We start from the raw sequence: 15,527 nt of genomic DNA, 5'->3' as shown, positions 1-15,527 counted from the left end.
TAACTTTATTCTTCTCTTGGTGCGGTATCAGAAGGCAGCGCCCGGCCTCTATTCCCACAGTGGTCTCATCACGTCTATCCTCAATTCCTCCCTGGTTCCCATCCGAACGCACCTCAACATCACAACTACCTCCGTCATAGGCACACCTACGTCAAACATCATTATAACCTTAACAATAATCACAACCATTCCCACCATCATAACCATAAGATAGACCACAGGTACCATAGAAACTCCATTGCTAGCCATGCAGGTAAAAATAAAAAACGAAACATTAAGGCACGCCAATATTTGGAGTTATTATTTATTATTTTCGTTTATTATTTTCTTACTGAAGTTTTTCACTTTGCAAGAGTTTTATTTTGATTTTTGTTATAATGTATTTTATACTTTGAGTTTCTAAAGTTTTTTCTTTTAGAAGCATGCTCGTTGTATATCCAGATAATTAGTAATGTTTATTCTACCTAATACCTCTATAATTTAGGATCTAAATTCAGTTGAATATCAATTTTGCAGCATCTAGGGCTATACACAGTCAAACCCACGAAGATGCCGACTTCGAAGTCATATCGGCATACGTGATGGACGATAACCATTCGGTTCAAGATCATGATCTCCATTCTGGACCCGCATCCATAAAGGTATTTTTTTTTGTTAATGTTTGTTCTTGTGTAAAATTTGTCTATTGAATGTTGGATACTGTCATTAACTCAATAGTTTACGAGCAATGTTTCTATAGGAAAAATTAGTACGTTTTTTGAGCATTGTGGAGTTTTTGGTGATTTACTTTTCATTGATACACAATATTTTGTCTTGTATATGGTGCACTTGGTTTGTTGTTTGGTCTTACATTTTTAATATTTAGTAATTGCAACATAGGCTTTTAAGAATACTATCAAATTAATTGAAACTTAGAAGATAGATGATAGAAATTTTATTCAGTCCGGCACTGTTCCTCGTACATTTCTTCAAGGTATGCAACCAAATTTACACTTCTAACATATGAGGTAGCATACTTTCAACATTTAAAATCTTGCACTAATAAAGAATAATTTATAGATGTTTTCTATAAATAATAATAAGATATTATTTCCAAATTCATTTAATAATAGAATATAATTTTCACTTTTTCTATCATAAACTTATGTTTTCTTATAAATTGATCTTTTTTCTTTTAAAGATTGCTTAAAATTGCATGCATGTATATTCACTTTTAATGTCAATGTAACAAATGAAATTATGTACTGAGAGAATGCTGTTGTAAAAAGGATGTGTATGATAACTAACTCTTAACATGGCTTTTGCTGTTTGGTGCGCGCCTGGCAGGTTAGCGCGAGACAGCGACCGTCTCTTGGGCACGGATTTTCTGTAGATTACTCTATGGATGGGATGAGGCATGCTCGTAACAATCGTAACCGTGCTGATGCCGTTCGTAACGTTAACAAGGTAATTGGATGCATTTTAGAAACTAAAATCTTAATTTAGTTTATGCACCAATTTCAGTAATAATGTTTTTGTTTTTATTTGTTTTGCATTGTCATCTAGTCCGTATTTTTTTACTTGTAACACATATTATATTTGTTATTCTTTAGAGTGTTGACTCCATTGAGGAAAATGCTTCGGTGAATTCTGTGGAAACTAACCATTTAGAGAATAATGAAATTGGTATAGACAATACGAAAGTATCCAACGACGAGAGTTGGACCGATATAAACTTGAATGAGGATGGCGATGTTATGCCTAAAGACGACGCGAGGAATTTGCAGAACATGACGCACGGTCACATCGACATGGAAGGTAATATCCAGGAACGCGGTGAGAAACAGCACTCTGAGATCTCAGTTGTACGCGTCCCTGAGAACATGATCCCGACTCCTACTCAAGTGAGACCAGATGATCTCCCTGTGAGTAGCCTAGTTGACCACATCTCCATACCTACACCATCGCGCGAAGCTTCGCTCACACAGAAACTCGAGATGGCTCTAGGCTCTGTTTGCCCTCTATTAAGAGAAATAATGGTCGACTTTGCTCCATTCTTATCGAAAACCTTGATTGGTTCCCATGGCCAGGAATTGTTAATGGAAGGCAAAGGATTAACTACCTTCAAGAACAGTAATTCCGTTGTGGAACTCGTGATGTTGCTGTGCTCCCAAGAATGGCAGAACTCGCTACAGAAGCACGCCGGTCTCGCCTTCATTGAACTGATCAACGAAGGCAGATTACTCTCTCACGCCATGAAGGATCATATTGTAAGGGTCGCGAATGAAGCGGAATTTATATTAAATAGGATGAGGGCTGATGATGTCCTGAAGCACGCTGACTTCGAGTCGCAGTGCGCTCAGACCCTACTGGACCGTAAGGAAGAAGAAAGGATGTGCGATCATCTGATCACTGCTGCCAGAAGAAGAGACAATGTAATAGCCAGCAGATTGTTGGAAAAAGTAAGGAACATAATGTCCAACAAACACGGAGCTTGGGGATACATGGATCCTCAAGGTGCCAAGTACGTATTGAATTCTCATTATGTTTGGGTTAAGTTTAACACGCAACATGCAATTTGTAGATTGACGGAGTTCTGGAAATTGGACGCTTGGGAGGACGATGCGCGCAGGAGGAAACGATTCGTTCACAATCCATTGGGTTCAAGTCATCCAGAAGCTACTCTGAAAGCCGCCTTAGAGCACGGCGGACCCGAAGATGCAATCTTACAGGTAAATAATATAATCGAGCCATCGAAATTACCTATTCAACCGAGTAAAATAGTCTCGAGATGTAATTCAATACATCAATCGCATAGAAATGTTTTTATATAAAGTATTTTCTTAACTTAGTCAATTTGTCTCAAATATGTATTTTTAATAGTTAAGTAGTATTAACTAAAAACTTTAATTTGTTGTACAACTGGTATTGTTCAACATGAATTTGATGTTGCTGTATAAAAAAATTCTAACGAAATCTTAATTCATATTATCGCCTTTATAACTATAGTAATCAATGATAGTAAGCACATTTTGAACATAAAATATCATAAGAGTATTCTTGTACTTAATGCAATACTTATAAAAATAAATTTAAATAAACAATTATTAAATTTATGTTTACATGATGAAGAAAAAAACGTTATTTTATAATTTAAATGATTTCTTGTGTTGTCAATAATAAAAGAGATGATAAATATCAATAGTGAATATAATCTTTAATATGAAATAGCAGTAACGTAGCACGTATTATTGTAGTTAAGAAGTGAATGATATTTCAATAATGTTGTAGTGTATCAGTTTTGTTGAATTAATTTAGAGCCTTCAGAGCCGAGGGAGAAAACAAAAAACGAACGCAATATAGTCAATTAAAATACTCGAAGGCAATTGCAATTTATTTAGGACTCCGTATTGAATTATAAATTATGGCAGTCAGGTTTGATGGCACATAAAAACGTGTATTTATAAGCGTAGGGTCGATCTGACGATAAAATTCTTCTCGGATGTGTGAGTACTGCACTTCGCGACTACTTTTTTCGTCGAGCCTCTTTTTTTGCGCGCATTATTTGCGGATTCGCTCCTTGCGAATCCTTCCACTTATCCTTTTGCTTCGATTCATCCTTTTTGCATTTCTCATCCGTCGTGTTTGCCGCTTTTTCATTCCACGATGCCGCTGATAGTGGACCTATTCCGTTTCGTTTATTAAATTGTTTTAGACTCAGCTCCCAAGACAATAGCACGTTCTCGCGGTGTCGTTTAATTAATTCCTCTCTTCGACACGTTCCATTCGTTTAGTGCTTCTTTATTAACACTTAACAACTCGCGTGTCTCGTTTTTTAAATAAACCCAGATACGTTCCTTCTTCTTGGCTTTTTCTTCTTACTAACTGATGGTTAGAAGCGCAAAGTTTCTTAGGATTGTATTTTTTGTTATCGACTTCAGCGCATATTAAATGCACGATGATGTCCTATGCTGCAATAAACTTTTTCGCGTCTTCTCAGAACGAAAACATTAAACGTTATTTACACATTATGTTCGTAGTTTTCTGATTTGTGTACGTATTCTATGCATGCAGGCACGCGAGGAGATTCATGCCCAATTGGCCGCATCGAGAAGTCACCAACAGCAACAACAGCAGATGCAAACGAGCGACCTGATGGACGACACGGAGCTCCTCATCGACGATCGCGATTTAGACAATGACCTTACAGGTACGAGATTTATCGACGCTGCGGAACCTCTTTAAAAAGATTTAATGTCCATTTTCTCGGACACTTACATCGATTGTGCGTAATTTTAATTATTTAATTAGCGCAGTATGCGACGTCTCACTGTCACGATATATTCCCTACGTAATTGCGTTAATTTTTATCGCAGCAATCAATTGCCACCGGGAATTTTTATGTTTCCCAACGCATCAATTCGCTTTTCCTTTTTGTTCCTGCATCGAATACTATTTGATAAATGCCTCGCTGTATCTGATTTAACTAATTTAAAAGGCATAAAGAACGTAATTACTAGGTATCGCGTAATTACACTTATTATCTGCTTTTGTTTGCGCTGTAATTATTTTCTACTTTTCTGTAATAGAGGATTTATTGGTTTCGGTTTGAGTCAGTGATTTATCGCGGTGGGCTTTTCGAGTGAGCTGTAGAGAGTATCATTTCTTCGTATGGTTTCAGGGCCTGTTAACATAAGTACGAAGGCGAAGCTCGTGGCTCCGGGGATCGTGGCCCCAGGTATGATTTCGATTACATCCACCGAGCTGTACTTCGAGGTCGACGAAGAGGATGAGGAATTCAAGAAGATTGACACCGAGGTAAGTGCAAAACCTCCTCTTCAACTTAAATCTACTGTCTGCGCGCTCTTGCACATTGTCTTCCTTTTGTGTATACATATAGGTATATATTTAAAATTCATTTAAACGAAATATGTTAATGACCGAGAGTAAATTATAATTTGATTTCTTAATTGCAATTTTATGCAAATACTCGCATCGTGGCCGCTCATTCAGGGAATGCGTGCGGCGTGCGCTTGTTTATTTATTTATATATTGGGGAGCCTTCACTATTCTCCTCCATTAATTCATTTTCACCGGTATTAATATGTATCCGACGTGCGTACTCGCATTTTATTCACTCTCCGGATTGTTGTTATTTCTACTCTCTTAATATTTTTTCGGCGGATTATCCATTTATCATGTCACGAGCTCCTTTTTTTCCTTATTGAAATCCGTTGTGCGCATTGCATATTCATCAGGACGGCCATAAATCATCGATATAGGCGGATCCACTGACAATCTTATGTAAACAGTTTTTAAGTTATTGCCTTTTTAAAACCCGATAGTCCGGCCGACAGCGAGCCGCAGACTCGGATCCCTGATCCTCCGTTTAGCATTCGAAATGTGTGTGTGTAACATTGTTCTTTTTTTAACTGGGACGACTTCGACTTTTCTTCGCCGATCGAACTGCAAACTGCGGCATTAACGCTGAAAAAGGAAATTCCAGACGCATTCGGTATTCCTTAGTTCACATTAGAATACCGCTACCTTATCATTATTGATTTGTCAAGCTCTCTTTTTTTGTCTCGTCGGTTCACTATAATAATGTATTATTTTATTACAAAAATATTTATTGATAATATGGCCTTAACGTCTTCATTAAAAACCTTTTGCTTTTAATGTAAACAATGTGCAAGGGTATTGCAGTTTATACGCAATTTTGATCTTAGTAAACAATCTGAAAAAATCTTCAAATGAAAATTTGCGAAGCAAAGCTGTGATTTGATTGAAAATAACTGAAATATGTTATATATTGCTAAAATTTTCTTGAAAATATTACTTAAATACTTACTTTACGTTTATGTAATATGATTATAAGCTGTTGAAATTCTTTTTTTTTATACTCTCATAGGTTTCATATTTTATTTCTATTGAGATATTTTTGTCATCCATATAATTTATATCAAATGACAGTTGTCATTTTTACAGTAAGTGAATTTATTTCGCAGGTAAACACAATTTTTATTATGATAACAAATTTAAAAATATTTGATTTAATAGAATTTTTATGCTATGAGTTTAATTTTAGTCGATTGTCAATATAGACTTCATCCTTAAAAAATAAGTTATATTGCTTGCTTCAAAGCATTTAAAAGAAAAGAATGTGTCAGTTCGATATAATAAATAAACTGTTGCACATTCAAACATGTTTTTCACATATTGCTCAAAATACCAGTTGATTCCGAGCCAAAAAAATGCGATCTACTTATTTGTTCAAAGAATATTGAAATTCTTATAAACAGAACTATAATTGTTTATATAATATACCTATAAAATATAGAACTTTATTTTTAAAATTTTAAAATTAATGTTTTAAATATTTATATTTTTACCATAAACTAAATTTTGAATCATTAATTCATTTTCATTTGCTTGAAATTTGGTTTCCAAATTATTTTGTATAACTTGGACATTTTGACAAATTTTATAATATTTTATAAAATTTCATCAGTGTTATTACATTATATATAAATATGTTAACTGTATGATTTAACTAGGGAATAAATCAATCAACAAACATTTTGCAATTAAAAAATCGTTATTACGGAAACTTCAAGTAAGTGCATTAGAATTGTATCAAGTAATAAGTAAATTAAATAGGAAATATGATTTTGACATATTAGGTCGTATCGATCGTTATTTACGTCGTTATTCATTAATATCGATTGACGTGCACACGATATTTATTGCATAGTTTTTCCATTAATAACGATTGTTATTAAATTCTCCGGTGCACCGTCAGCTATATTGGAAAACAATTTAAAATGATGTAGGCATGTTTTGTTGTGAATCGAGTGAGAGTGGAAAAGCAGGTGACTTAAAAGTTAATAACAGCGTCGGCTTTTATCAATCTTCAATAAATATGGTGCGGCGACTTGTTGCATATAAACGAGTCTATTAGGAGATCTGAACTACGGTGGAATCCGTCCATAACAATATTGATGGATTGAATAATTGGTAGCATATACATTTTTTGTTTTGTTTTTTTCCTGTCTGTATAAAATATAAATCAAAAGAAAATATTTATCGGATTTTTCAAATATTTTTCACAATTAATTGTATATTCATAAATTGCAGTTAAGGAAAATCAATGTATGAAATTCCTGAACGCATGGTTTATGCGGTAATCAATATTTCACTCGAAGTGTACAATAGGTAAACGATTGTTGTGGCACATCGAAATGCGGAAATTACAATATTTACGTGTGATGTATCTATTAATATAACAAAATTGGAATAAATTATTGCGGACTTGATTATAGGAATAAATCGTGCTGTCTGTGAATTACCGACTTTGTGTTTATACACAGAAAACGCGCATGTGGAGTCATATTTTACATTACAATAGCACTAACAGGAATATATCAAGAGAATATTTAAATTCACTTAATAATAGAAGTTATTTCATAACAATGGTTGTACGTGACTGGAAATACTTTTATTTTGTACGTCAATCGAATTGCATCAAAAAGAAAAATCTAACATTTTAATTATTAATTATTGTTATTTTTGCGAGGGGATGTTTTTTTCGCATGTCTTTGCTGCATCGTTTTCTTGGTAATAAGTCTTTGTGATTTTGATGTAAATTGGTGTTGTCGTATGCCGTGTATTTTTCCATGCTCCGAGATATTAGATATAATTGAATGTATTTTGTTAACACTGGCAGTGGACGGACACGATTTATATTTCTGCCCATGAATAATTGAATATTAAACAGTGGTTTGCATGCACGCGCTATGGGCTTCGATATAAGTATAAGTATATCATGCGCCTTCTCCACGCACATACACACACAATGCCCCAGCAAGATTAATCTCCTATTTTGATTCCAGTTTTCAGCCACTTCAAGACCCGTTCCCATTATCTACTTGTGAGAGATTACCCCGTCGCATAAATTAAACTCTACCATCTTCTTGATAATCCCCTCATCATATTTGTCTTCGCAACAATCGCATTTCAAAAGTGGAGTATCTTTATTGTTATTGAATTTATTCAACTTCAATTTTAGTCCTTTAGACATTCCATTTCTGCAACGAAATAAGTATTAACCAAAGTTGCTAAATATCCATTAGAGCTATTTTTCAGGATTTTGACTTCTCATTTTATGAATTAATTTAAGTATATATTACTTTTATATTAATAATTAAATTGTTCATTGTCTTCAGAATTCTGATTTGTATACAAAACATCTAATGGTTTCTAGCTAGGATAATTCTTGTTCGAACAATAAATTGTGTTTGTTACGAGGAGAAAAAGAAGAAACAATGCGTTTGTTTGCTTTATAATTTTGGTGGCGCACACCGGCATTCCGCGCCGGGTCGGAGTCAGCTCAGCAGGAGGCAGGATAATTGGTCGTCCCTGGCGGGGGCATCCTCCGACCCATGGGGGTCTGCGTCGATCCTCTCCATCTTCCATAGCACGAGGAGAACATTGTCTTTACAGTCCAAGAAACTTCTTCCTCATTAAGATTTTATTGAAACATTGCGCTGCCGGACGGAATAGATATGCAAATTATCCGCACCCATCTTCTCCTCATCATATTAAATACCTGTTCGGCCATCCCCGTCGTTTTATTTTGATATAAATTTTCGTTTATTTCAAGTCGGACCACAGTCCGGTGAAAACTGGACTCTCTGCGCGCCGTCTCTCTTCCACTCCTTCCTTACCTTTCTTTACCAAAGGCTCTTGAGTTATTTGATGCTTTTATAGAGCTAAAACACACAACAGTCCGATATTATTTTCATCTTAAATTTAGAAAATGAAAGGAGGTGCGCATAATCATCGTTGCATAATAAGTGCATCACTCGGAACCATAAAGACACCGCTGTGCGAACGTAGTTTTAGGTATCATAATTATTACAGTCTGCAAATGTCCAAGATGTTTGTTTATAAATCGCTGTGCGTGGACAATCGTAAAAGTCATTGTTTGTTGTTGCTAGGTGGAAATATTGTAATTGGAAACATAAATTCCATACGTGGACATTGTTATTTTATTTTCGAATTAAAAAAGAATATGCAGTTTCCATATTGCACGTTCGCGGTGTACGTTCTTATTATCGTTACTTCTTTGGTTTTATTTTGTTTCTGAAGTTTTCCAGAATTTATTCGCCTTTCGAAGGACGACGATTGTCTCCGTTAATGTACATTTGATATTGGTTTTCGATCGTGGTGCACACAAAACTCTGTCCAATAAGAAGGTTCGTTGTGTGTGCCTTGAGTAATGATCGGGGTCGTAAAAGTTTATGGATAAAAGAAGTATGGATGGATTAATCATAATCATGCGAAGGTTGTGGAATTAAATTCCAACGTGTAGAAGAGTAGTAAGACATGGTTGGTAATTATATCCATCCCTACACATATATGCTTGAGTATGTTGGTTTCTTCTCTTGGTCTTGGTTATGGTTGTCTTGGTCTTGGTCTTGGCGAGACTGGGGACGATTATAATCAGCGGCCCACGTATCGAGATCCCATAATTCAAAGGCTGCTAAACGGCGCCTAATAACTGTTATCCTCGGGTCCGTTCTGTTGGTTTGGAGGTTTTGTTGTTTGCTCAAAAACCACCTGGTTTGAGTTATAACCCGATGATGTCACGGAACTGCCCAATGGGCCGTCCGACATCGTCCGCAACACCGGGCCCCGCAATGAAAATTTATACAATAATGAATCTTTGGGGCCTCCGTCGCCTTTAGTACCTTTCGTACGTTCTTCTTCAACTTCTTCATCTTTTTTTTGAATGGGGCGGCGGCTCGCCATGTTGTACTGCGAATATAAACGGCGTCGATTTCAATTAGCTTTCTCGCACACGGCCATCCATTAAAATCCATACCAAACCAAACCAACAGCCCGGGGCGGAACTCGCTAAACGATTATCGGCATAATTTATAACATAATTATAGAGCAATTGTGACAGGGTGTGATGAGATGCGTGGGACTTCGGTAGTAGACCACCGAGGATGGACTGTACTAATGCCAGTGATTACTCTGATGGATTATCCCCGATTTATGGAGCCCCCATACACAGTATAATAACAGTCATGATGGTTGCTGCTTTGGTCATTACAACATTCCTGGATGAGTCTTCTTGCGGATGGTGCTTTGACCATGTAGCAGAAGACCACGGGCGAAGCTCGCGACTTAATGCCATTATGGAAATTAGAATGGCGTTCGTTTTCAAAATAGATGAATAATAGGCGTCCTGGTCGGCTTCGACCTCAGCTCCTGCTGCTGCTTGCTATACATACTCCATATACAACAAGTCCATTCATTACTATCTTAATTTATTATCATTTAAATGAACACTATGTAATTCGACGCGACCACCTAATAAACTGCATCTCAAAAACTTGTGATTATACAGTCCCTTCCTCCCCGTTGCAACACTTAAACGATATCATCTGCATAATACTTTTTGTTTGTTCAACGATTTTTATTATCGCACCGCAGACGGAAATCGGGTTCATTTAGCAACTGCTTTATGGCATCATAATGTGAACATTCTTCACGGCTTTTATTCAATGAAGTCGTCTCGCCCTCTTCCTTTTCCAACTTATATTACAATTTTATGTATAACTTTAATATTTATAGTCGCATTCCACTAAAACTCCTTTTACCGTTTGAGCCTTAAACTACATTCAAAACATCAATTTACAATTTCAAGTTTTTCAAAGAAAATCTTTAGTTGATACATGAAAATATATGGTTTCAAAGTACTTTTTCATAACATTAACTATCTATCAACACTATGATATGGTAATAAGTCTCATTTAATTATTAAGTAAATGTGGAGGCTGTTGATTACTTTCAACCAAACTTTGTTTACATCCTTGTCAAGGTGGTTCAAGGTCATTAAAAATATGCGCGAAGTCCAGTTTTTGTATTATAAAAATTAGTGCTGATTTTTAAGGTAATTTTGGAGTATAAATATTAAAATGTTTATAAAGAATATAAGATTATCAGGATCAGGCGAAGTTCAATGGGCTTAACTGGTAAATCATGCGTGCGTCTGTGTGTTCTGAGCAAACATCAACTCATCAAAATACACCTAATTAAAGGTATCATTATCATGTTATTTTGGGGGCAGAGCCCGAGCTGTCAGGTCTCGGTTCCGAGGATGGAGAGTGGGTTTGACCGACTTGACACTCGTCATCTAAACGGTAATTACCGCTTCAGCTGCGGCAACAGGTTGAGGTTGAGCCTCCTCCTTCTCCTCGCTGTTTATTTTCCCGCTCGTGGCGATTCATGAAATCGAACCCGCCAAGAGAAAGAAGAGAAAAAGATGAAAATAAAACAGCTAAAAATAAATGCGAGATGATGAAGAGCAGTGAGTGCATCGGACGACCTCCATTTCTACGAGTGTTTTCCCAGGAAAACTAAAAAAAAGAAGTTGATCGAGCGACACCTGCGAGATGAGTGGAAGAGATGTTTGTCGCGCATAGGGAAGATAAGATCGGGGGGCTCTTTTGGGGGCGACGTCAACGTTTGATTTAGCAGGGTCCAGCCAGTAAAGAAGGCCTGAGGTCGTATTTCACCAGACGATTTGATATCCGTAACGGTAAAACAATAAAACACGGCGGGTAGTTGCATGGGTGTGCGTGTAGTCTGGTGTCCGGCAGGCGGTCGCCGGCGCCAACTCCGTTCCCCGCCAAGAATCCAAGATATGCTTCACCACACCAACCACCGAACGAACAAAACGAAACAACATTGAAAAAAAAAATACAAAATACAAAAGCTTTCCATTGAAGGCAGTTACAAAACCACAATAACAAAGTATCCATAAAATGGAGCATTCCGCGTTAATTGAATTAAATCGAACCTTCAGTTTGCGTTCTTGGATAAAGAGGGAAATTCCCTTTAGCCGAGATGTGTTTTTTGCTTTTGAATATTTCTGTGTCATTGGTGAAAGGAATGCAAAGTGATTCTTGCTGGTATACCTGAATGATGGATATGTTCTGGGGTCCGGACTTGTACGAGACTCTAAAACAAAGAACGTGGATGTCGTCTCGCAGCGGGGACGATGATTGAGTGCGGGCATCCCGCGGTATCAATTATTAAAAAAAAATCCAAACTGGATACACGTTGTTGCCTTTATTTATTTATCATCTGCTTGTCTTTCTTTTATTGGTTTTGTCTGATTGATTGATCTAAACGTATTGCGAGTTGAATTTAGTAAAAGTATGGCAAAAATAGATATACTTGTTCGGCTCTGTATAGACTTCTTCTGCATAATACTGCTACATGCATAGAGACGTACGCGCGGAGAGTACAGGTATGGCCTTTACCCTTTCAAAGGAATGCTCGCCAACGATCAAAATCCATTTGCATAATATGCATCTCCAACAATGGATCGCTCGCTGAGTGAATCGATTTGTATTGGTAGTTTAGAGTTAATTGCTCTTAACAGCCGAGTCGAATCCAAATGGTGGAAACGGGAGCCTCCTCATTATTCATGTGACCTGACAAATATTTACACAAACCCGGCAACAGGACTCCGAAAACCAACCAGAAGAAGAATGGGGAAAAGAAAGAAGGAACTGGAAGAAGAGAGGAACGCAACCAAGAGGAGAAGAAAGAAAGAGAGAGTTGTGATATTATATACGGCGCACAGGTCGTCGGGGGGCCACCCGTCGAGAGGGGCTTGACAGGTCCCTACCTGGGCCATTATCCGCTTGTTAACTTGAAAAGAATCGGTGGGAGGAAGAACTGATTATCGTGGTCCACTGCCAAAACAGTTCACGAACGTGCATTAATCAACTGCATCGCCTAGGTATACATACATACACATACAAACGCAGCAAGAAGGAACGAGAACAACACATGCACACTTTATACCTACGAAAGCGTTGACGAGACTTGCGTGCTCCGTTTGATGGACAACTAGTTACACAGATGGAAGGCTAATTATTCCGAACGCAAATAAACGCAACGTTTCATCGAAAACTCAAAACCGTAGCCGGGCATCTCTTTCTTCGTCTTCTTCCTCGACGTTACCCAAGAAAATTATCAATATGCCAAAGTATTGTGCATGATTTATTAAGAGATTGCGCCGTCGAATAGAGGTTTTCGTGCGTGAGAAAACGCGCACAAAGCGCCGGCTCAAACAAAGACTATATATCTATACATAATATATATGTGTGTGAAAATAACATGAAGCAAATTAAATAAATACTTGGAATACGCCCTAATGATACAGACACGGCCGGAATTTCCGCACTTTTACTAACACATACTCTAAACGCCGTTTAATTAAACCTTGTTAGCCAATCAACGCATTGATTAATGATGCCCAATGAATCTATCTATCATTTTATGCAGCAATCTTTGAACTTTCAGTGCCTTGACCTGTTTACTTCCTATGTTGCTTCAAACGCAACTTATAATAGTCAAAATAGTTTTCGAAATGAAATTCAATTTAGAAACAATACTGTTATGGAAGAAGTAACAAAAAAAAAACTTATAATGGTCTAAATAGTTTTAGAAATAACTAGGTTTAGTACCAAATCCATTTTCCCCATTATGAAAAGAATTTCTAAAGCCTTTTATAAATAGTTAATGGTTGGAATTAATGCTTCAACATTATTAACCGAACTGGAAGAATTGAAATATTGTTTACCTGCCTTGCATTTATCCTATTGTTAGTAATTTTGGTCTATACAATTGAAAGATGAACAGTATCTTTTCGGTAGTTATGAAATCATCTGTCAGATGATTTAATTGTACTAGATACGTAATGTAAATTAAATGGTTCTCTTGATTAATTTAATATAAGAATCTTTGAAGAAATGTTAAAAACATCAAAAAACTAATAAACTCAAAATTCCACTGATTTTTTTAAGGATGTTCTCTAACACATACTATTTTGTTACTTTCAATAAACTATATTTATTTAACGGATTGGGAAACACTGTAATTAAATACAAAGTAAATAAATTTTAATTGGCCGAGAGGTAAGTGCAAAAAGAAACGAATGCGAATATTACATGGAATTAGCTGGAAACTCGTTTCGTCGATAAATTACGTATAATCAATGTCTCTGGGCAATACTGGAACATATTAATTGTTTACGACTATTTTGTGATTAATCGACTTTTCTCATAAATATTATGATTTCGCCGCTGAAACAATAATTATCCGTTTAAAATTCACGTTACTGAACCAATGAAACCTACTTCTTTTTGTTTTTTTGGTATAACAACAACAACAACAAAAAAAACTGACGAAACGCGATATGGTTTCAATTATATTGTCCACGAAATTGCACTCAATTAATGCGCACGTTATATGCAAATTTACATCCTGTGGTTATTTACATATATTACTTTCAAATTAGACGATTTTTTTTGTTTGTTTTCACTTGAGTTAATCAATCTTCTGACTTGGTCGAATTTGCTTGTAAATAAATGGAGTCATTGATGACAGAAAAAAAGCTTTCAACGTAAATGTTGTAATAATTATCTATCGGAGGATAAAACTATGGAAGAAAATCAATTATAGAACGCGATGATTAATCACTTGGTCGTATCAAATAAATTAGGAGAAAAAAAAAACGAAGAAAGAAAAGTCTCTAAAGAAAATCTCATAAATTACAATCAACGTTATATTAATTAAATTACGAATGCACATTTAATTAATTAACTCCGTCCGTGCCATTTATATACTCACGCATTTAACTCTCTTAATTATAAAATTAAACATTGTATGCATATATACACACATACAAGAAAATAACATCTATGTTATCCTCGGAAATATTATTAATTGCATAATTATTTAAATGCGCTCAAAACCACAATACGAAACACCCATTTTTCCAAAGTGGGTGCAAACAGGGCGGGGATTTCGTTTTTTTGTTTTGTTTTAAATTTAGTGACAGCCTCGTTGTCATTTTGGGGCGATTTGCTGGAAGCAGCCATAAAACATTCGGTTGCCTATTTTACCTTGATGGTAGTAATAGTGATAATAATAATAATAAAGATAGTTTATGAGTGGCGTTAGTACGAAACCTCTTGACGGGACCACAATGGTACCCAGCTGCGCGACAGAGGACTCCCGCTGGTCGAGGATGGTACCCCTAAATGGTATCCACACGACACACACCGAGCACCAGCGATTCTGTGATTCCGCTCGTAAAAAAAATCCGGACGAGACAAAAAGAACACCATTAAAATTGCTTCAATAGTGATAAATATCTATGAAATGGAAAACTGGGGATCATTAATTTTCTGATATTTAATTATCTTCATTATTAACGTCATTCATCGTTAGTCTCGCATTAATATGTGTTTTTATTATATATTTGCTATCAATTGTAGTTTAATAAACAGCAGATTTTTGTTAAATTATAATATTATGACGCAATGTAAATTACGTTAAATAATTAAAAATTACAAAATCTTTCTTGCAAATGTTTAATCATTATAGTAATCGAATACAACACGCAATTTTTTTTTGTTAAGTTAAATATTATGTTACCTTATGTAATATGTAGATTG

General features: G+C 36.0%; 1 protein-coding gene across 9 annotated transcripts in view; it reads left to right on the top strand.

Annotated features, from left to right (window-relative positions):
* LOC108560309 (neurobeachin) overlaps positions 1-15,527 on the top strand; it is a 110,414-nt gene that overhangs the window by 51,832 nt on the left and 43,055 nt on the right. For 6 of the 9 annotated variants that reach the window (XM_017917798.1, XM_017917824.1, XM_017917847.1 and 3 more), the window contains 7 exons: positions 32-253; positions 517-641; positions 1,327-1,446; positions 1,593-2,503; positions 2,564-2,711; positions 4,054-4,189; positions 4,661-4,797. In XM_017917798.1, coding sequence (XP_017773287.1) covers positions 32-253; positions 517-641; positions 1,327-1,446; positions 1,593-2,503; positions 2,564-2,711; positions 4,054-4,189; positions 4,661-4,797 — 1,799 coding nt within the window. The remainder of the gene's footprint in view (positions 1-31; positions 254-516; positions 642-1,326; positions 1,447-1,592; positions 2,504-2,563; positions 2,712-4,053; positions 4,190-4,660; positions 4,798-15,527) is intronic. The other 3 variants (XM_017917807.1, XM_017917863.1, XM_017917855.1) reach the window with 3 other exon arrangements.

This window comes from Nicrophorus vespilloides, unplaced genomic scaffold (assembly GCF_001412225.1).
Source record: "Nicrophorus vespilloides isolate i.1.1-1 unplaced genomic scaffold, Nicve_v1.0, whole genome shotgun sequence".
In the NCBI taxonomy this organism is placed as follows: Eukaryota; Metazoa; Arthropoda; class Insecta; order Coleoptera; family Silphidae; genus Nicrophorus; species Nicrophorus vespilloides.
The sequence above is the reverse complement of the archived record's forward strand: the minus strand, read 5'-3'. Positions and strand labels throughout refer to the sequence as shown.